The following is a 23,052-nucleotide window of genomic DNA, read 5'->3' as shown; positions in this document are numbered from 1 at the left end:
AGGTCTGTGGCACCCCAGTCATAGTTGCTATGGCTCAATCCAACATTCCCTAGCGGGGGGTGCCTCTATTAGGTCACGCTCTGGGGGGTAAGCCACATATGGTCGCCCCCGCCCCCCCTTTCGTTCATCAAAAAAAAAAAAAAAAATCTTCATTCATCAGGAAAAGTGAGGGATTGTTGTGATTGGAGTTTTTGGCCTTTCTAAATTTATAGGTTTTGACTAAAAAAAAAAATTATTGACATTCAACTTTGAATTTGTGTACCAAATACAATTATTAACCACTCCACTATAATACCCATCTTTTCACTTTTCGTGTACCAAATGGAGTTTAGCTTTCTAATCAAAGCTTTCTCAAGAAAGTTGTTCCCACTTCCACCAATGGTGATAGCATATTGAAAGCGTCTATACCCTTCCCAGGTTTGCTGTCCCATGCCTCCCTTTCAAAGCATAAAATAATGGGGAAAAAGTCTCTACACATTGAATGAAGATCAGTTATTATAATCACATATCTTCCCCAAGCGAATGGGACTTCAAGATTGTTTCTCTCACTGATCCTTCACAATATAAAAATCCAATAATGGGGTATGCAATTCATGAAATCCCATATGGGGAAGCACATGAGACTGCTTATAAGGAGTGATTTCCCTTTAATGTGTATAAACTTTTTTTTTTTCCCACCGTTGTGTGCTTTGGAGGGAGAACAATGTTTTGAACAGAGACATCAAGATATAAATCTCCTCACCCCATCTATCAAGTTATACACACACACACACACACACAAATCCCTTAAGAATTTACATATATATATTTTTTTAAAAATTTTAAATGCAAAAAATATAGGTCAACCTTAAGGGTCATAGGTTTTGTGATGATGACCTAACCCTGTTTGTCAAGTTTAATTTTGTATAACTAGAAAATGCCTCTTTATGTGGGTCAATCTAATACTAACTTGACCCAAAAAAGTAAGGGTTTGGGACTTAGAGCATTTATATCAACTATTGCAAAAAAAAAAATCTATCTATTTTTGCATAAGAACTTTCCTATTTAATTTTACATACTTACTTTTTCAAATATCTCGCATTAGATTATTTATTTTACACTATATTACATTAAAATATCAAATTTTCTTGATTTTTAAAATAGTTTATCTTTCTTTATACACAATGATCATCATCCACTCTATTCCTTTAGTCATATGATACATATAAATAAAAATAAAAAACTATATGTAAAGTGAATAATATCAATATAAATTTACATAATTACTGTAGTAACTTTGTAAATTTACATATTCTTAGCTTAATTGATGTGTGTGATTTTGAGAGTTTAAAAAAAAAATTATTTAGGATAAAGACTGAGCAATATTATTCAAGTAACAGGAATATAACAACTAACAAAACTAGAAATATCTGGTGGAAAATTGAATGCTTAAAATTGATACATTTTTCTATTTTGTATTAATCGATGCAAACGGGTCATAGCCTCATAGGTTTTCTAACTCTTTTATGACAACCCGTTTCCGATCCGAACCAATCTACCAGACCCGTTACCTGGTCTAAATAAATATAACATTAAAAAACGCCTCTTTCTCTTGTGTCTCACAAAACCCTAAAACCTCAACTTCTTTTCTTTGTGTAGCTCGCGTCGCGAGTCAATCAACCATGGCGTGCACGCTCGATTTCCGTGGCCTCGACGAAGGTTTCGGCGGCAAGACCTACAAGCGAAAGCGAGAGGAAGCGGAAGCTCACTACACCTCGGCCTCCGCCTCGATGGAGATCGACGAGGCGTCTCAGCCAGTGGCGAAGCGATCGGCGGTGGCGTCGGAGGAGAATCCCGACAAGCCAATCATCGGGAAGCCGAGCTACGACGGCGTGATCTCCGGTAGAGTCTCCGGGCGGAAATGGAAGCAGACGAGGAAGCACAGGGCGTCGGCGACTCAGGTGAGGAAGGGCTCGAACTTCGAGGAGAGGAAGAAGGAGAAGGAGATAAAGAAGGCGTACAAGGAGAGAATGACGGAGCTGAAGGAGACGATAAGGCAGAACAAAGTGGAGAAGAGGAAGAAGAGAGAGGAGCGCGAGAAGAAGAAGAAGGAGAACATTCTTAGGTCTGGTACTAAGCTTCAGAAGATTACCAATCCCAAGACCTTGAAGAAGATCGCTAAGTCTAAGCATAAGAACCTCCTCAAGGTTGTTCCTGATGATTTGCTCGGCAACAAGAAGAAAAACTAGTCGCTTTTGTTATCTTAAATTCTCAATTATCTGTTTTTGTTTCAAGTTTTAGTTCATTTTGTTGGTTCTTTTTGTAATCTCAAATTTTGGATGGGATTTTCCCTGAGTTTAATAGTGATTGGATTAGATAAAAAAAAATTGTTTATATATTGGTGAAATTTTATATTTTTACCTTTGGTTATCTAATTTCTGAATGGTAGAAACTGCTTTTGTAATCTCTAATTTTGTTTTGTTTGCGTTTCATCAACTCTGCAAACCTATTTTGATAATTCGATAGTTGGGGGTGGGGGATTTGAACCCCCAATGGAAACACTTTGCATAGTATTGTTCAAAGTTGTATGGTAGTAGTCTCACATAAAGTTAAGATCTTTTTGAACCAAATTTTATATTGTGTGTATAGATAGATGAAATGTACAAAGGGAAATTGTAAACCATTCTATCATTGTCAACAAAGAGATCTGTTCAATTTCAACAGCTTATGGGAGTATTCTGAAGTTCAATGACATAATGATGATGTAACTATAGGTCATATTAACACAAACGCCCCAATAATCTCTAGGTCAACTTGGTTCAATTTCCCCCATTCCCCACTTGGAATGTACTTTAAAAAAAAAAAAAAAAAAAAATTAACACCTACCTGTCTAGCTACCGTGATGGAATATGCATCTGGAGGAGATCTCTTTCAAGGATGTGCAATGCTGGGAAGTTCAGTGAGGATGAGGTTCTGATTTCTTATCCAACATGGTGATTTAGTTTCTGATATCACCTGTGTATTATATATTTGTAATTGTACTCTGTCTTGTGTTGCAGGCATGCTACTTCTTCTAGTAACTTATATCTGGAGTTAGTTACATCATGCAATGGTATGTAAATTAAGTTTCTAGTTATAATGTAGGCCTTAAATAATAATACTATGTATAAGATGGGTTTCTTTTTCAGCATCTCTTATGAAGCAAATATGCCATTGTGAGTGTTTAGAGATTAGTGATTTTGGGTACTCCAAGGTACTAATTTTCTTTTCTTTTCTTTTCGTTGCCTTTATTTGTACATATCTGGTGTGTTTTTATGATTTAAAATCTCTGGTCTTTGCATTTGAAAGTTTCAGAAGTGCACCATAGGCTGGAGATTTGCATGTTCATGAGTGTTAATAGACATTTCTTGTGATATTTCCTGTTTTAGTGTTTAGTGATTTCATTAAGAGTTATATTTGCCACTTTTTTAGCAAAATATTGGTTTGGTATATAGCAATTGGTTGTTCTTTGAATGTGCTTTCCTTTGTTACCTTCTCTGTGAAAAACTAAATAGGTTCAAATTGGAGAGCTCCAATACAATTGGCATGCATATGCACATAGGCACATACATAAAACACATACCTTATCTTGCCTTCATTTTGAAAATTTTTAAAAATGTTAGTGGCTATCACTCATTGCATAACCCATAGGCCCAATTGATTGTATGTTGTTGAATTAATGGGGTAAATATTTCAATGTGAAGTTAGCATTGTTTAGGCATTTATAAAAGTTGATGTATAATTTAAAAGTGAAGCCGTAAAAGTGATTTTTTTTCTTCTCATTCACCTTTCATCATTAACGACTCTGGATGGTACTGTGGTGGGTGCATTTATCTCCATCGCCACTAGGATTTTTGACCTTTTCCCCTCTTGCCTTTTCTTCAATTTCCTCCCCTTCTTTCCGCCTATTAATTAGTTTATGATAAAACAAAAAGAATCTATTGTTATAGGATATAGGAAAATTGAGGTTAGCTGTGTCTACCCATGGTGGGGATATTTCTAAATGTACATGTCCATCTCCCTGTATGTGAGTGGGAAGAGAGTGGAAGAAGAGGGGTTTTTTTTTGGGGGGGGTGGGGGTGAGGGGGGGTGGGAATGAGGGGCTAGGGATAATTATTAGCTAGATGGTGCTTACTTAATGTTGCACCAAACTATGGTTCTGGAGTGATTTCCATCTCCCCCATTCACAGGCTATTTATGAGAACTGAAAATTTTAATGATTTGAATGTCTCTCACAAGAATGTTAACAATGAATTTAGCTAGTCTTGGCTAGTACATGATCTAGTAACAATGTCAGATTTGAAATGCATGTATCACAAAATGCTTGCATGGTGACACCATACTATCCTACCTTGAAGTTATACAATGACACTTCCATGCACTTGCTAGTGAAGATTGTATCTGAACAGCCAGATATAGAATTTTCGTTTGCAAATAAATATATAGTTTGAATCCTAGGAGAAATAATTACAAAACAAGAAAATTTACTGATAGTTCTTATAGAAGGAATTCATACAAACTTAGAGAGTGGAGTATTAGGCCCACAACTTGTATTTTACTATATCCACAGCTGAAGGTTCAACAATTACTTTATTGATTAGTGCTAGCAAAGCTTCTCTTGGACAACTATAAAGTTGCGACTGCATTAATGTTTTTCACGCTTCATTAATCCTAGTAATTTTTTTAATAGAATGACTTTCTTTGTAAGGAAAGACATTTGTCTATTTCCATTGGCATTGATGCTAGTAGTAGTAAGAAAGATAAATGGTGCACCCTGGAATGATAAAGATAAATATATAAGAAAATTTATATTATTTATTAACAAAAAATGACAGAAATGGCAGGAGGAAAATCATGTATACACCTGTACCCAAATCAATTTAGCAATCAAGCATATGCTTTTAGGTGTAGGGAACGGAAGCAGCAAGCAACCAGTGCTATAGCTACATAAAAGAAAAGAAAAGCTAGGCTTAATGGTTGTGGGTTTAGGCCTGCGAGAAAAGCCACTAGTGCACTAGCAAAATTACTGCCGAGGCTAAAATAGTTGAAAATTGCTTGTCTTACTTCCTTCTTTACTTCATTATCAGGTGGAATACAAAACACCCTCTGGAGGGTTGCTGCCAATGTATTCATTGTAATTGCCATTGGCTGAAAACAAAACCAAGTCACATGAAAGTTAGTTGATAATGCCTAAGCAAGTCTTGGCTTATAATAGCTTAGTATCTAATCTAGGCTTACAACAAGATGTACTAATCTTATTTTTCATTGTTCTAAAAATGCCTGTTATCATCTTTTTAATGAGAATCCCACATTTTTACCAGCATTTGGATGGTGTATTGAAAATTGAATTTGCAAAATTTATACGTAGAAAATTAAGGAAAGCTGCCACCTTGCGCAGGGTGTAGAAGGATTGGAGATATTCGCACAATGCGGATGCATCATTTAGATTATTCAGAGGCCTGAGAAGATCCCGAAGTACAACATCTTATAGAGTCACAGTCATTCCTCCTCCTGTAAGTGGATGCTGTGTGTTCAATGCATCCCCCATCAGAATTGCACCCGGAGTAGGATAATTAGGTATGGCTGACAGCTCAAATCTGGCATTTTTCTAAAGTTTCCTTCATTGATTGTTGATATGAAGGCATTATACAGCTCAGGTGGAATCTAAACGTACACACATTCCTTCATTAGTGCAAAAGTATGAATGACCAAAGAAAATATTAGAATAATAGTTAAATGATTAATTCACCATTTCTTATCATCTTAAATTTTTGGGACAAGTGATAATTTATCATGTTGTTAGAGTTATTAGTTTATGTTTTTGAGACGTATGGTAATTTTTCAGAAGGTATTTTAGATGAACCAGTTGATTCTTTGAATTGGGGGTGGGACTGAAAACATAAAGGTAAACAAGGCAGCAAAACGGAACTGAAACAGTTTTCTTTCATTGTTCTGGGTGTTTGAAGTATGCTATGCATCACTGTATGTATGTATGTACGTTGTTTGTTTATTTTATATTATTTTTTTGGTGTGTGGATAATTTGATAGTTGGGAGAGGGGGATTTGAACCCTGAATGTCTTTGTTGGAAACACCAAGAAATGTCAATTGAGCTATAAGGCTCTTGGCCACTGTATATTGTAAGACACAGTTGTTAACATAGGCCAAACATAATCAAAGGATTGACATGAGATAATCTTTGAAGATGTGGAATGATTCTATAGGGTCAAGTTTGGAGAAATTAAAAACTTAAATTAGATAGAGAAAAAATGATAATATTTGCAAGAATATAAGAAATTTCCATTGAATTGTTTTCCAGACTCTACAGGATTGTCATAGATGATTGTAAAGGATTCATGTCAATCAAATTAAAAGTACCTTTGGAGCTACCGCAATTATCATATAGTGAGACAATTCACCCTTAGAAATGGAAGGTAAATGCTGCCCTGGTACACCATTAAAACATCGAGTCTCTGTGCCGCTGATTGGTTAAAACAATATGGTGAAGGACTTGCTAAAGTTATATGTCCATAGTTTGGATATGGAAGCTGACAGTTTTTCATAAGCCATCCAATGGTATGAGCAGTCACACACGCCTGACAAGAAGAATAATAATGCCTATCATATTTAAGTGAAATTCCAAACTGTCCACCTGAGCATTCTTCTGAGGTTTCTTCTTTGTCATACAGTAGAAGCCTATTTTTATACATGTGATTGACTTAATATCTCTTTCACATGAGTTAGCACTTATTTTATTATTTGTCGATCAAACCAACCCATATGAACCATTGTGAAAAAAATTATGAAAAATGTTGTGTTGTTTATTGTAATATGTGTTGTGTACATAATGGGACAAATCTCTTCACCTTAGATTCGCAGAGAAACCTTCACAAATTTGAAAAGCAACCATCAAATACAATTGTAAGAGAAGCATGTGCTCCGCTTACTTGACCAGTCTTAGTCTTGAACAACACCCCTTTGAAAGTTTTTTTTTTCTTGAATCATAGATGTTACCGTTCTTTGTTCAAACCTCACATTGAAAAGGAGTTAATAGCAGACATGAACTGAATATGGAAGATCATTTCAAACTGACAAACATGGCCTGCTGTATAATTTTAAGCTAAATAGACTCATAGTCTCTAGGTATAATGACGGGGTATTGTATTGAGCACCAATTCAATTGCCCAATAGGCAATAGGCAATAGGCAATAGGCAATGGCATAAATGATTAACAGTGTATTCATATCACAGCCAGAAAATGATCATATATGATTTAAACAGGAAATCTGGACTAAAACTAACAAGCAATTCCAAAATTTTGTCAGACAACAATAAGTTGTAAATTTTGGTCAAAGTGTCCCTTAAACACCTCTTAAGGCTTCGATTGGTTGGAGGTGAAATAAGGAGATGGAAAATAAAGGAGAGAAAACAGGTGAGAGGTGCTTGGTTGGGAAGGTTGGGACGGGGAGTGGAAGGAAATTTTGATGGGGCTTAGGTGTTTTTTCCCTTGGTTCACCAAAGTCCTATCTCTCCAATTTGGAGAGAAAACTTGGGGACTATATCTCAACCCAATCAATTACATTTTTGCCCCTTTTTTTGTAATGTTAAACATAAGAATCTCAAATGGTTGTTGGCATTTGATTCTGCTTCAACCAATTTAATAATATGGAAACCTCAAATGGTCGTTGGCATTTGATTTTGCTTTAACCAACTTAATTATATTTTCTTATTTTTTGGTTCACGTTGTTCTGGTTCATCACTTTTTTCTTTTCATGTTTTTTATTTTTTCTTCTTCTATTCACTGTTCATTCACTTCGTTGTTTTGGGTTTCTCTCTCTCTTTTTTTTTTTTTTGGGTGCTCATCTCACTTTTTGTCTTCTTCTATCCTTTGTTTTTATCAATTTCTTCCATAGTTACCTTCTAGTTCTTTTTTTCACCAGTTTTGGATCCGACTTCTGCCTTGTAAAATAATAACTTGAAAAAAGTGAAGTGTCCATATATATATAAAATAAATAAGTGTATAAAAATTGTGTTGTCTTCTCTTTTATTTAATAGAGACATATTGTAAATTTATATCAATTTTATTTTTCATAGTTTTCCATCTATTTACTTTTTCATCCTTCCAACGAAATACATAAGAGAAAAAACTAAATTTTATCTATCATCTAACTTTTTTACATCCTTTCCATTTTCTATCATCCTACTTTTCCAGCCCTCCAACCAAACAAATCTTTTAAGTTACTTCAAGCTGTGAATGAAATCCTTATATTTTAACTAAAGCAAAGTTCATTCTTTGATAGGAAAGGAAGACACTTAGGAAGAGAAGCAGCTTTCTTTCGCATCCTCTGAATGAAACGCCCATGGTGAAAGCTTTTCCCAGCCACATCTGAATGAAAATCTTTTAAGGGATAAGATGCTCTAGCGTGTTTCCCATCCTTGTAAACAACATATCCGAGAGCTTGTTGAGCATCTATTTCCGTTACAGAATCTGCAGTCCCAAATCCATGTACCACACATATTGACGCATGATATAGTTTGCAAAAAAGATAACATTTCAATAGAAGAGAGCAAGGAATATTTTACAATGGCGTAAATTAAAGTTGTGGGGTTTTCTTGCTTACCCTCAAGACCCAACTCAAGTAATTTCAGATAGCCCCCAGGCTGTAGAAGTTCACCAACTATTCTGTTAGGCATTGTCAAGTCTCTTTCGATCACTTGAACTTGGCGACCATCCTAAAATGAATGAACAGGAAATCAAACTTAGAAACAATAATGCTCGTTAACAAAACCTTTTCAAAAATTTACTCTTCCATCCCATATTAGGAAAACAATCATCTTCATTTAAAATTTTGGAGAAGATTTGAAATTTTGAGAATCCTATTTCTTAGTATTGTTGGTCCTATTTATATAAAAAAGACTAAAGTGTACTTTTGGCTCTTAAGTTTGTGGTGGTTATCATTTTGACTTTTTACGTTTTAAAATTTTCTTCATGTTTAATTCCGTTTTTATAATGGCTTGCCATACATTTTCGTTATTTGCCCTTCATGTTTAACTATTTCATGAAATACTTGCTCAAAAATATTGTAGAATGCATGAAATTCATTGTTGTAGGGAAAAAAAATTATTGATATTTCCCAACGTACCTTCTATAGCTTTTCATGTTTAATTTTTTTTTTTTTTTTTTTTTTAATTTTAAAATTCATGCTGGAAACTGTTTTGTTATTATTGTACGACTAGCAAGGAGCTGAACCAATACAGGGAAGGAACAAGGCATGCATGAAACTATACTAAGTCAATGAACAACTTCTCTCTTGTCCATGGAAAAAACAGAAAGAAAAAGTGATAGGACAATGCATATTACACGCACGGAACACTCATGCTACTGTTACACATCGTGACTTGCAGTCACGATTTCCTTGAAAACCAAGTTACCATTTTTGTGCAAAAGTGGCGTCTGCAAGAAACATTTCCCATGTGATACTGATAGGCGTATCTATATATATGGATGTTAAAAAACAGTGATAGTTATAAGAATGTTCACCTTGCCAAGAGCATAAGCAAGAGGAGAACCTGCCACCCCAGCTCCAACAATTAAAAAAAGAAATTGTGCTGCACTGACACCGTGCATTTGCTGGGCTAGCTTTCCATGTTCTCAAACCTCTAGCTTTCCATGGTCTCCATAAACCGCACAGAACATATCCCAGCACAAAAGTGACGAGCCATAAATTGTACTGACAAATCATATCTTTGGTCATTGCAATTGCAAAAATGCAATGTTTATTTCTGTCTCGGTGTCTCCTCTGCTTCAACTTCATCCATTTCTTTGTTTGTGGCTGGCCTTTGGTTTGCATGTTGGGTAGTGTCTTTCAATTATATTGAAAAGGTTGACAAAACAATCTATTTATCAGTATATCACATATATTTTATTAAAAATATTAACAATAGAAAATTGTAAGGACCAAAAATCATGCAGCTAACTAAAAGCCCATTAGGAACCCACTAATTCAAGGCCCAAAACAAAGAATTTGTAGAGAGGGAACAACATAACAAAGGACGGTTGCGTCTTGAGGATTTTACTTCTAATAAAAAGGAGTAAGCAACACTAGTTCTCAGATTTTGTCCCAAGGAGGAATTTATTACATGCAATTATCCATATTCTTTATCTCTTTTTCTCCGCCCCTCCTTCTAGCCTCTTTCGTCCCTATTTATACTCCTTGCTTTTGTCATCTCAACCATTCATCTCCCACCTAACTATTTTTTTGTGTTGACACTTGTACATTTGCTTGCAGGAGGTGGTGGAAAGAAGTGGCCTAGCTGTGACTTGCACTGTTCAGGTCACCTCCACATCAATACAATTGATAAAGTTGGTGTTCCTCATTTAATGCAGCCAGGAAACTAGGTGCAGAACATTCAATGCAGAGTTCACAGCTACCTACCCTCGCACCCAATATTCTCACCCTTTCTGCCATATGTCATGTACTTCTCCATACAACCATATCTTCGCGTCCTCGGGTCCTCGGCTCTCATCCCAGTTGAGATCTCCTTTGTTCTTTAATTTTCCTACTCGGTCCTCGGGCCCCCACAAAAATCAAAGTACAAAATTTATAAAAAAAAGAAACATATATATTTAATTTTAATTAGGAAAGATCAAACCTAATTATGCGTGTCATGCGCATACTTATAGCAATTGAATACTAAATGATACTTTAAAAGTTTAATGTAAGAAAAGTAGAAAAAAAAAAAAGCACACACACACATAAACATATTCATTATATTGTGTTTGTTTATTTGGGTTTTATTTTATCACATGAATAATCCATTTTTCAAAATTTTCAAAGTTGAAATTCAAGTTACAAATGGAATCATTTTTAGTAATTAGATAAATATAGAGTAAAATATATGTGAATTTTTGTTATTTTTGGGTAATATAGACACATAAAATGTTTAATAAGTTAAAATTATTACTTACATTATATAATTATAACCATAGTTTAATGTGTTATCCACAAACTTTAATGAAAGAGAATAAATTAATAAAAAAAGAGATAGATGCTATTATCATTGTTTTATGCTTCTTAACCATGGTTGTCAAAATCCCGATCTGGATCCTACGATCCTACGATTTTACGATCTCACCTGCTCAAAACGATTCGGATCTTTTAAGGATCTTTGCGATCGTTCAGGATCAATAGGATCACACGATTCTGACGATCCCAAACGACCTTTATTTCTTGTAATGTTTTTAAACTTAATAGATTGCTCAGTTGGACTTAAATGAAAAATAAAATCTCAATAGACCAAAATTTTCAACTCTAATGTAGAGAGTGTGCCAGTTGGATCCAAATAAAAAATATTCCAATAGAGTGTCATGTTTTGAGATTTTTGACCTCTTTAAATGATGCTTATAAATGAATATAGTGATGTATGGTAATTATATTAATGAATGTATAATTTATGTGATTATTTAACATACAAATGTTTATTTTTTTTGTTTTTTTCTCAAATAATATAGGATCTTACGATTTACGATCCAATCCTACGATCCACAATCTCACCTACCTCCTACGATCCTACGTAGGATCCCGATTTTGACAACCTTGTTCTTAACTATGTGTCCACATCAACAAGAAATTCAAAAAAAAAAAAAAAAAACAAACAAACAAACAAACAAAGGTGTAGTTATGTTATTATTTAAATAATTTTCTTTTGGAGTGGGCTAGGGGCAATTGCTATCCTAACTCCGCCCTTGTACATAATAGAATATGTGTTTTTTAATGATCAGTTGAGGGGCAATAGAGTAAAGTTAGTCGAAAATCGACCAACTCTACTTTACTCACTCTCCTTCCCCTTAATCCAAACTACCCTTTAATCTAACTTGCCTATCCTTAAATATACATAACCTCCTTTATATTAGGTTGATGTTATATGTTATATAGTGCCATGAAAAAGCTTGATGTGATGATTTTTTTGATTAACAAAATAGGTTAATTGGATAAGGGGTTGGTGCGGTTTGAACTCCTGTGCCTAAGCACTACAATAGGTACTAGGATTAATGGGGTATCCCTCAAACCTTGATGTAATGGTCTTCTACAAGAGAGATGATGTTGTATTAGTATTGTAGGGACCAAAAATTATGCACAAGCCCAATAGCCCAAGGGAAGTCCAATAATTCAAGGCCCAAAACAATGAATTTGTAGAGAGGGAATAAAACAACAAAGATAATGGCATTCTGATGATTTCACTTAGACCCCCAATACGTGTCCTCTTACTTTTTCTCAAAAGGATTGGCTACATTCACTTGTCTCCACTCTTCCCTTTTTCCTTCAAAAAGTCCCCCTTTCTAGTCTCCTTCCTCCCTATTTATACTCATTGCCTTTGCTATCTCAACCCTTCATCTCTCACCTAACTAGCTTCATTTGCTGACACTTGTACATTTGCTTGTAGTCAGTAATGGAAAGAAGTTCTTGTGCTATGATTTGTATTGTTCAGGTCACCTTCACATCAATGCAAAAGATAAAGTTGGTGCTCCCTATTCAATGTGGCCAGAAAACTTGGTGCAGAGCATTCAATGCGGCGTTCACAGTTACCTACCCTCAACCCAAATATTTTCAATATCTCCATTATGCATCACCAATTACCCTTTGTACTTCTCTGGGTAATCCCACTTCTGCATTCTCGGATCCTCGGGCCCTTGACTTCCATCCTAATTACCATCTCCTTTATTCCTTAAGCTTCACATTTGATCCTCGGGTCTTCATCCTAGGTCCTCGGGTCCTCGGGTCCCCACAAGTATATATAGGTATATACAAAATAGTTTATAATTTTTGTAAGTAAATTTACTTTAAAAGTAAAAAGAAGAAGATAATTTTTTAAATTAAAAATATCACTCGAACCTTGATGTAATGGTCTTCTACAAGAGAGATCTTATATATTAGGTATATATAAAGTAGTTTGTAATATATGAATTATGAAAGCAACTTTACTTCAAAAGTAAAAAGATAGAGAAAATTTTTAAAATTGAAAATATCCGTCGAACCTTGATGTAATGATCTTCTACAAGTGAGATGTTATATATCAGGTACATAGAAAGTAGTTTGTAATATATGTAAGTTTACTTTAAAAAGTAAAAAGATGGAGAGAATTTTTTAAATTATAAATTCTAATTTAGTGGGTCGATGTTGATGAAGCATGATCAATCAACACAACCCTTTTTGAAGTGCTTATTAAACCCTGCACGAACAGACCTTGGGCAGAAAGGCTAATGCAAATTAGGTGAAATTTTTTGGCCTCACGAGAAAAATAGAGAGAGACGCATAGGGTTTCTAAGTCCTTTAAAAGTTTAAACAAGTGGACTTATCCTAATTAACTAAAGGCTTAGTAAGAAATAAGTTTATTTAGCAAGCCCATATAAAGTTTATTATCGAGTCAATAAACAAACTGAAGCTTGACAAGTTTTGTATTTAGTCCAATAATCCAATTGTTCACAAGCGTGTTTATGAAGAGTTTTTTTGTTTGTTTGTTTGTTTGTTTGTTTGAGTTTGGCTTGTTTATCAAACAAACTTAAAACTAAGACTCAAGTTTGATTTATTTATAAATAAACAAGTACGAATCAGTTTTTTATTGAGTAAAGCAAGCCTAAGTTGTTCAAGAAAAACTTGGTTCATTTACTACCCTCGTGTAAAATGTGTGACTAGAAGAAAGAAAGAAATTAGTACATACAAAGATAGCTGTATTAGTTAAAGCACTAGAAGTCAAGCTTTGTGCATTTTTCGTGCAAGGGAAAGCAATCACGCAATGCGAAAGGTAAAACAATAGGGTTACTTGTTCAAAGCTGAAACTTGCAAGATTAAGTTTTAGTATTTTTCAAAATCTAGTGAAGCACTAGCAGGTGGGGTAGTTAGGATTGGATTGCAAAAGTCTGGAATTAAGCTTGTAATCTAATTGGACCCTAAAACTTATTTGTAATGTTGCTTCATTTCAACATAAATTGCCAAGTACAAGTTTGTGGGAGATCTTTTTCCCAAATAAAGCAGATTCTGATTAGTACACATATTGCACACTTTCATTCTGCTAACTGTTGCCTAGACCTCACTTTATTTCTTTCAAAGGGAGGATTTCTAATTTACAAATTAATTTCCCTTACAGGAATGAAATCCACATGCTATTACATGTCCTTATATTTAGAAAACTTTTCTTTTAAACATGCTAATGAATAGGAGGAGCTCTGTAATAGGCCGGCACGGTTACAGGGAAAAACATCTGTCTAACTCCTTCGGCCTTGATTATGGGGAAAATGATACCTGATGCACCCTGGATAATGAAAAGAATGTGATACAGGTTAGAAATTTTAATATGCATCTACTTATCAAAAGTAGTAGGAAGAAATCAATATGAACAATATAAGCTGAAAGACATATGGAATGGACTCTGATTGAAAACAAAGTGGTAAATGGAAATACATACATAAATCAATCTAGCTCCAATCCAAATGCGTTGTGGTGAAGGATATGGAAGTAACAAACGGCCTACACCAAAGACAGCCACAGCGAAGAAATGGAAAACCAAATTCAATGGGCGAGGGTTTAGACCGGAGAGTAGTGACACAGGTCCAGTTGAGCAAACACCTCCAAGACTCAGATAGTCAAAACATGCTTGGCGCATTTCCTTCCTTGCTGGATCAGGTGACGCGCAAAACACTTTGTAGAGGGCACCTGCCAATGTATTTATGGTAGATGCCACTGGCTGCAAAAAGGTGAAAAAAAAGTGCAATCTAGTAATTAATTTGATAATTCACCTACAATTTCCAATATCTGTCATGAAGGTGTTCGTGTTTTATATGCGTAAAAATGGTACAAAACCAATAGGCATTTGTACTTCATGTAAACCAAAGGAATCAGATAGCAAACATATAATGCAGTTTACCTTGCGTAAGGTGTAGAAGGATTCAAGATATTCACAAAGGCCAGATGCATCATACAGATTTTGCAGAGGTCTAAGAAGATCCCTTAGTATAACAATATCTGATAGAGCCACAGTCATTCCTCCTCCGGTTAGAGGGTGCCTCATGTTGAATGCATCCCCCATTAAAAGTGCACCAGGAGTAGGATGGGGAGTGGCAGGCATGCTTCTATTTGGCATTGATTTTATGTTTCCCTTATCGACTGCAGCTATGAAGGCATTGTACAGCTCAGGGGGAACCTGAAACACAAATTTCATTGATTAGTGAGAAAAATCAGTCAAGTAGGAATTAGATATCACAACAACTATTAAAGATGAAATTTCCAAGTCAGAGTGAGTAACCAATAGCTGAATGAAAAAATAATTTTTTTCTTTCTTTTAAATCATAAGAATTTAAATGCATGAGACTGTATATTTAGTCCATCACTAAAGATCAGAAAAAGTACCCTTGAAAAAGGATTGGAATTTCAAAACCAGATTGATTTAGTCTCAATAAGTGCATAGAAAAAAGCATATACTTGATTGAAATCATATTAGTAAAAAGCAAGACAAACATAAACAGTTCCCAATTAGCAAAGAAAACTTTTTTTGAGTCTTGTGGTTCCTGGATAAATGTACAGAAATCATGCCAAGAAGATTATGGATACCTGGGGAGCCACCACGGATTTCAAATACTGGGCCATTTCGCCATTAGAAATGGACGGCACTTTTTGGCCTGGAACATCAACCAAACATCGAATCTCAGTGCTACTGATAGGATAGAACAAGATAGGTGAAGGATCTCCGAGAATAACATGTCCATGATTTGCATGTGGAAGATTGCAGTTTTCAAGGATTAAACCAACAAAACAGGAGGGGTTATCAACCTGCAGAGTTGATAGTGGAGCAATGTTAAGTAAAATTAGAATGTCCTAATACTGAGTTACTAGCAATCTACACCCCAGGCTTTGGCGACAGATTGAATGTAACTTTATTGTAGATTGAAAAATGCACAAATTCCTATTTTAATCAATAGTGTCTAATTTGAAATCTTGATAGATTTAAACAAATTCTCTTGTTATTTTATAAGAACAAAAAATTACCTTAGGGTCGCATAGGGAGCGTCGCAAATTTGAAAAGCAACCATCACATACAATTGTGAGGGGAGCATATGCAGTCAACTCTTGACTAGTCTTGGTTTTGTAGTGCACCCCTTTGATAGTTCCCTTTTCTTCAACTAAACCTGTTACCGTTCCTTGTTCCAATCTGACACTGCATTAAGTTAAGAAAGAGAGATTGTAACCGTTGAAAATAAGAACTATTGAAATAATTATATTGTATCATAATGAGGCAGGGGATTGATCGGTCATACAAACAACATTGCAAGCACCTAAAGTTTTCATAGTTACTCTAAAAGTAAAGAATTGACATGTAAGGCAGTATACTTTAAAGAATTCATGAACCAAAACATGAGTCAGAGGATAATGTTAAAATTCAGACTTTGGTACAAATTTGCAAACAACAATCCTATAGACACAACAAATTTCACCAAAAAAAAAAAAAATGTACAGTTTAAGATTGCATATGTATCAAGTCTTTATCGTAATAACCAATGTTTAGAAATAGGAAACTAAGTTGACTCCTGCATAGATGAGTTCAAAGTGAAATGAAGATACTTTGGCAGAGATGCAGCCTTTCCCCTCAATCTTTGTATGAAACGGCCATTGTGAAAGCTTCTCCCAGCAACATCTGCACTGAACTTTTCCAATGGATAGGAAAGTTTTGCATTTTTCCCATCCTTGTAAAGAGCATATCCAAATACTTTCTGAGCATCAATTTCATCGACACAATCTGCAGCCAAAAAACTCCTTTCCAATTAGAATGGAAGGCTATTGCAAGACAAGTAAGGAGAGTTCTACTAAATTAATATCAAATTAATTTGATACAAACATAAACTATAGCAAACTTTTGCTATCATACAAATTGCAAGATAGCTTGCTTACCTTCAAGACCCAACTCAATCAATTTCAAATAGCCGCCTGGTTGTAGCAGCTCACCAACAATTCTGTCAGGTTCACTCAAGTCTCTTTCAATTACATGCACTTGAAGTCCTTCCTACAATATGTAGCAGAACACAAAGTTTGATCAAATCACACTAAGAAAACAAAAAGGCACAGAGGCATATTCTATTTTCATCAAATTAATAAATTTCTCCACAAATTAGAAACCCGCCTTACCAAATAGTTCGTCTTCTATTTCACTCTATAATCATCCCAAGTTATTTTGAACATGATTAACAATTACACAATTTATAATAGTAATGCCTCCGAAGTGAAATTTAAAATCTGATTCCTCTGCTTATAAAATTTTTGACTCGACAAATTGGATTTCGGACTGCACTGCAAGCAGTAATTCATCAGCATCGAGTAATCCTCAATGGGGCCAATTCAGAATAGCATCTTATTATAAAAATTATTTTTAAAAAATGGTATAAAGCATTCAAAAGGCCTATTGGTTTTAGGCTTTTAGCCAAAACTTCAAATTTTATTTCAGCTTTATTTAATGAGAGCCTTTCACTATCCTACCAACTAAGTCAAGAAAAGTGATACAGATTTTTGATAGATTTATAAATCAACCAACCTCTCTCATTTTTTTAATAAGTTTCTCAACGTGAAACTTTATAATTGCACATGTGAATTCATTGCAAAACAGAATCAAAACAAAGAAAAAATTCACAACAAGAAGTCAACGGACTGCTCTGTCATTATGAAAAATAAGAGAACTTTTAATTTTATTTTTAAAAAAATTTTAAATTGACTTTTAAGGTATTGACTACGTATTGTACTATTATGAATTGATTTAGAAACCAAAAAAATGAATTGATCTAAAGCTGACTGTTTCCACAAAATCAAATAGGAAAAAATGATTTACTTTTTCCTTCCTTTTACCAAAATTCCTCTGCAACCAAAAAGAACCCAAACTAGAATACTTCTCAGTTCTCACACACCTCCAAATTCTCAACAAGATAAAAAGAAAAAGAAAAATCTACCTAAGTTGTAAAAAATCATAATCATATCCACTAGCCAATGAAAAAAGCACGCAGCTTATAGTCCAAAAGAAACTGTCATCATATTCTAATAAAAAAATCTCTCCTTATCTCAGCTAGTATTATCACCAAATAAAAGACATCATATCAAATTCCGCTTATGCAAAAAAGAAATTTATTGGTGTCGTATGAACAACAGTATAAAAGTTCAAAAAAAAAAAAAGTATTGTAAAAGTCTTGTAGTTCATCTTACACCTTTTAATATTTTCAAGAGAAACGTTTGGATTCAGATCACTATGGACTCAACTAAAAAAAAAATTGTGGCATCCTAGATTCAAGTCAAGAACTTTCAAAAGGAGTTGTGGGTTTCTCTTCTTTTGACGAAAAAAGAAGAAAAAGAAAAGAAAAGGCTAGTATGTTGAGAAATTAAAAATAAAGAATCACCTTCCCAAGAGTATAAGCAAGAGCTGCACCGGCAACTCCAGCACCAACTATTACCACGTCGGTGCTTCTAGTAATCTCAGACTGACAAGTACTGTTATTTAACATCTTTACAAACCCATTTCTTGTTATCTCCATTGAAGCTCTTGTGGTCTTCTTTGCTTTGACACCGTACAACAAAACAAAACCCAACATAGTAGCCAAAACTACTCCACCGAGTATATACTCGTAGATCATCTTCAAAGATTGGTGACTGATTGGATGAAGAAGAAGAAGAAGAATAGGAAGAAGAACAAAAAGAATAGATGACAATGAAACTTTCTACAGTCTTGTGGTGCAAGCGCTCTCTTAGCCTCACAGGTTTTGTACTTCTAACTTTCTCTTTTTTACGTGTGAGTTCTGTTTTGCAAGTAAAATGGAACGCTATTATATAGAAGGTAGGTAAGGCAAGGCATTCTACCAAAAAAAACGTTTAGTAAGGCAAGCTTTGTAAGTCAATAATGGCTATTTTTTTTTTTGGTTGATAATTAGTCAATAATGGCTTTTGTTGGCCTATTGGGGATTCTTTTGACAATTTAGTACTCATTGATTAGTACTGTTATTTTAACTTTCTCTTCAAAACTAGCCACACAAAAAAAAAAAGGAAAAAAGAAAAAAAAAATTTGAGAAAAAGAAAAAAGAAAGTTAGGTATAATAACATAAGTGTTTTTGATAGTACGAGTAAAAAGGGATAAAATGAAAACTTAAGGGATGAAACTTCTAAACGTAAAAGGTTAAAATAAAAATATTATTGAATTTTAAGAAATATAATGTACGTTTGGAACCGATTAAAAATTAAAAATATTTTATTATTTAGTTTATTTTTACTAATATTTATGAGTCTCATTGTACTTTTTGATACTATTTATGGGTTCCACTGCACTATTTCAACTAACTTTTACATTTATCTACAATATTTTCAACAATAAATTTTCAGTTTCAATAAAATAAGCGGTATCTAAATACACTCTATAATATATATTTTTGAGAAGCTTTTATTTTTTATTTTTTATTTTTGAGAAGCCTATTGTTACCCTTTCTAGTCGTAGATCTTTACACCTGACATTGATTCACAGTAACAAAAGATGGTGCTTCAGGTATAGTATTAAAATTTTGCCTAAAATAATATTTTTTTCTTTAAATTTTATTAAAAGTTTTTTTTTTTTTTTTTGTCTCTAAACTTAAAAAAAAAAAAAAAAAAATCTTTTTTCATCTTTAAATTTTTATGAGTTTTTTTTTTTAAAATACTTTAAAGATTTTATATGGAGGAAATTTTTTTTCAATAATTTAGCAATAAAAAAAAGATATTGTTTAAAGTTGATGGACAAAAAGAGAAACATTTTCAATATTTTAAGGACAAAAAACAAAATTTTCAACAGTTGAAGGACGAATAACGAACTTTTTAAAGTTTAAGGATGAAAACAAACTTTTGACAAAATTTAAAAACCAAAAAAATATTTTGGTCTAAATTTTTTAGTCCAATCAATTAGTTACCATGAATATATGATATTGGGGCCTATTCTGATCATAAAATAAGAGACATGTTGTTCAGTGTGAAATAGTCCTAAGTCAAAAGAGTTGCACTGGAAATGGATTTCCAAGAAATAATGGATTGGTCAAAGAGAGTTTGGTAATATGGGAGGATTGGATGATGGCCGATGACTATGAAATTGTTTTAGTAAGGTTAAAAAAAAAAAAATCTAGGTTTCTGAAAACAATGGGAACCAAACAGGGGGTGATCACCCGTTTGTAGACACTTATTCCACAATTGATACATAGCTAGTAGACACTTTATAGAATCAGTCCACACCCGTTTGTAATAAACTAAATATATGAAGTTTGCCAAAGAAGAGGCTGGTCAAGTCAGCTCTCAAGAGCAATGTTTTGCCAATTTCCTCTCCTTCATTAGAAACTATAGTTATTTTTCTTTTGTCAATGACTTCAAACTTGATTTATTGACTTTTAGGTTCTATTGATAAAAAAAAAAAAAAAAAAAGCTCTTTGAGTTTTCTATTTTTCTCGAACTACCTCCATTTTTTTTCCACTGGCTGATGTTCCGTGCCACGCATGTAGAAATTATTAGTTCATTTTAATAAAATATATTTTTATGGTTCATGTAAAATATTTCTTATGCTCGTCATCAATTACATTTGGGAATCACCATATATTATAAGGTAAAATATTATTTTAGTCTCAAAATTTTACCAAAAGTTTGTGTTTTATCTCCATATATTATAAAGTTTGGGAATATAAAATTTATCCCCATATATTATAAAGTTTGTGTTTTATCTCAAAATTTTACCAAAAGTTTGTGATTCCCAAAATTTTACCAAATCTTTTGTATTCGTTTACAATTGTAAAAGATTGTACAGACTAGGCATACATTTGTACTGAAAAGAAAACTTTTGCACAAATTGGGTCAGCAATAAGGGGATAATATATATAAACTTCCAATTTAGAGCAAAAATAAAGATCTCATTTCTTACTTTAGAGTGTTTCACTTTATATTTTATCAATCACAACTAATTACATATCATTTTTCTTTCTTATAAAATAAGCTAAGTTTCAAATTTAAAAAAAGAAAAAGAAAATAGACGTACAGGGTATGGTATAACTAGTGGGGTATGGTATAAATATAATTAGTAGATTACATTAAATGAAACATTAAAGTCGGATAGAAAGTTTCTATTAAAACGTCTTAGTCCTAATAAGAATGGTGATAACCTACCATTGGTGGTAATAGGAACACGTATGTTTTCCTGTCATGCATTTAATTTGACTTAAAGGTCGGCCTTAAAAGTAGGTTTTAGTTACACTCTTACAACAATATATGAGAAACTTGGTTTTATACTTAAGGCTGGCTTTGGTTTATTATTGTTCCAACCGTTACATCATTGACGTTGTAGCCAAAACTCTTAGTTTATTACTATTTTTTTTTTGGACTTGGTTTAGGTTCAACGTATCTAATGCACTAAACTCGGTTAGATAGTAACATGTATTTAGATCTAGTGCATTTAGTGTATTGGATTTGGTCAAAAGGTGACATGTGTCCAAAAGTAGACACGTGTTATCATCTTAATGGGTTCAGTACTACTGGATACTGGACCTAAGCCTGACCCTTTTTTCTTTCCCCATTTTTTTAAAGTCAAATAGTTTGGATCCATTATAGATATTGAATGAAATATAAGTTGGTAGCTAATGCAGCAGGTGGCTTAGTGACAAGGGATTTGGTTTAACAAGACTTTGATCTTGGGTTTGTGTGTCTCTCTATTAATGAGCATGCTAGTGCCTCTCTCATTTTTGGTTTTTATGGTCGTGCAAGGGCCACCCCAACCCCTATGCATCAAATATGATTGTTTATTACAAAACTAAAAAGTACAAAGGAGCCCGACACCTCTAATGCCACCATACACAAAACTAAGTTGTATTGATTACATTAGGAGCTAGACTTGAGCACACATTTTAGGGTGCGGCTTGTGTCTAGTGGCAGTTGCCACTTTGGACACGTGTTCGTATCCTAACGTATAGTGGCAATTGCCACTGGACACAAGCCATTCCCCACATTTGACACATGTTTTATAAGATAAGGATTGGGTTTAGTGTGTAGTTGTACTAAACCCATCCAGATGATATCATGTGTCCACTGTTGAATACGTGTCATCATCTAAATGAGTCCAATGTAACTAAATGTTGGACCCAATCTAAGTCATGTTTCACATGAATCGTAGTCATATGGTTTTCATGACCATACTAGATTTGTTCTCTTTTAATAGCTAGCTTTACCTTAGCTGGAATTTCCTCATCACCGACTAGCATTTCTTGCCAATTTAGAGCTAGCGCTAACATCAATAGAGGTTCTCTATCGTTGGTTACAATAAGTAGGAAATGTGGAACTATACATGTTATCCACATGAAATAAACAAGTCTTTTTTTTTTTTGTTGAGAAGATGAAATAGCAAGTTAATAGCGTTGAGTTACAAATCTCTAGGCAAAATTAATAAAGCTTTCTTCTATTACACATAATTAATTGAACAAAATTTAGTTACAAAATTAGCTGTAGCTTAAGGCTACAATCTTACTCAATAAAATAAACATTACTACATATTTTGAAAATCTAACCGTTGAATTGCATGTTTTTTACGCTTTTAATAAGCATGTCAAATTTTGTGTCAATTGGATATTATTTACTATATAATCTATTAGCTTATATTTTATGCATAATTTTTGATGGGGAATAAACCAAGTGTATCTCGTTCTTGAGTTGTCGTCCATAGGAAAAAAGAAGCCACGATAAGGGACCTGCTCTAGTCCGTCCATGGTACCGTTTATAGGTTGTCCTAGTATAGAATATCATCCAATATGAGGAGGCCATCCAAATTAAGGAAGGTTGTCTAGACATGGGAGCTCGTCTAGACATGGAAGCATATGGGCGAGTCTACAACACTTAATATCTACGGAATGAACTCATACACAAACTTATGTTTTGAACTACGTCCTACTATTTTAGAGTGTAAACGAAATACTTGCTTATCACACTAACTTCTCATCAAATTTCTAACTTCCAAAGGCAGTT

General features: G+C 33.9%; 2 protein-coding genes and 1 pseudogene across 2 annotated transcripts; 1 reads left to right on the top strand and 2 right to left on the bottom strand.

The window, feature by feature from the left end:
• The first annotated feature begins 1,594 nt into the window (after positions 1–1,594).
• Positions 1,595–2,299, top strand: LOC142644763 (uncharacterized). The gene has a single exon (XM_075819336.1). The coding sequence runs from the start codon at positions 1,662–1,664 to the stop codon at positions 2,226–2,228; it is 567 nt and encodes a 188-aa protein (XP_075675451.1). The 5' UTR covers positions 1,595–1,661; the 3' UTR covers positions 2,229–2,299.
• A 2,571-nt stretch (positions 2,300–4,870) lies between these two features.
• On the bottom strand, positions 4,871–9,644 carry LOC142644181 (squalene monooxygenase SE2-like; annotated as a pseudogene).
• Positions 9,645–13,971: 4,327 nt separating this feature from the next.
• LOC142643294 (squalene monooxygenase SE1-like) lies at positions 13,972–18,841 on the bottom strand. Its single transcript, XM_075817847.1, has 8 exons — positions 18,444–18,841; positions 16,957–17,068; positions 16,630–16,804; positions 16,057–16,225; positions 15,622–15,840; positions 14,939–15,214; positions 14,480–14,758; positions 13,972–14,326 (listed from the first exon to the last, which is right to left on the bottom strand). Exons 1-8 carry the CDS (start codon positions 18,675–18,677, stop codon positions 14,222–14,224), a joined length of 1,569 nt encoding a protein of 522 aa, XP_075673962.1. The 5' UTR covers positions 18,678–18,841; the 3' UTR covers positions 13,972–14,221.
• Positions 18,842–23,052: the final 4,211 nt, after the last annotated feature.

This window comes from Castanea sativa, chromosome 7 (assembly GCF_040712315.1).
Source record: "Castanea sativa cultivar Marrone di Chiusa Pesio chromosome 7, ASM4071231v1".
Taxonomy (NCBI): Eukaryota; Viridiplantae; Streptophyta; class Magnoliopsida; order Fagales; family Fagaceae; genus Castanea; species Castanea sativa.
The sequence above is the reverse complement of the archived record's forward strand: the minus strand, read 5'-3'. Positions and strand labels throughout refer to the sequence as shown.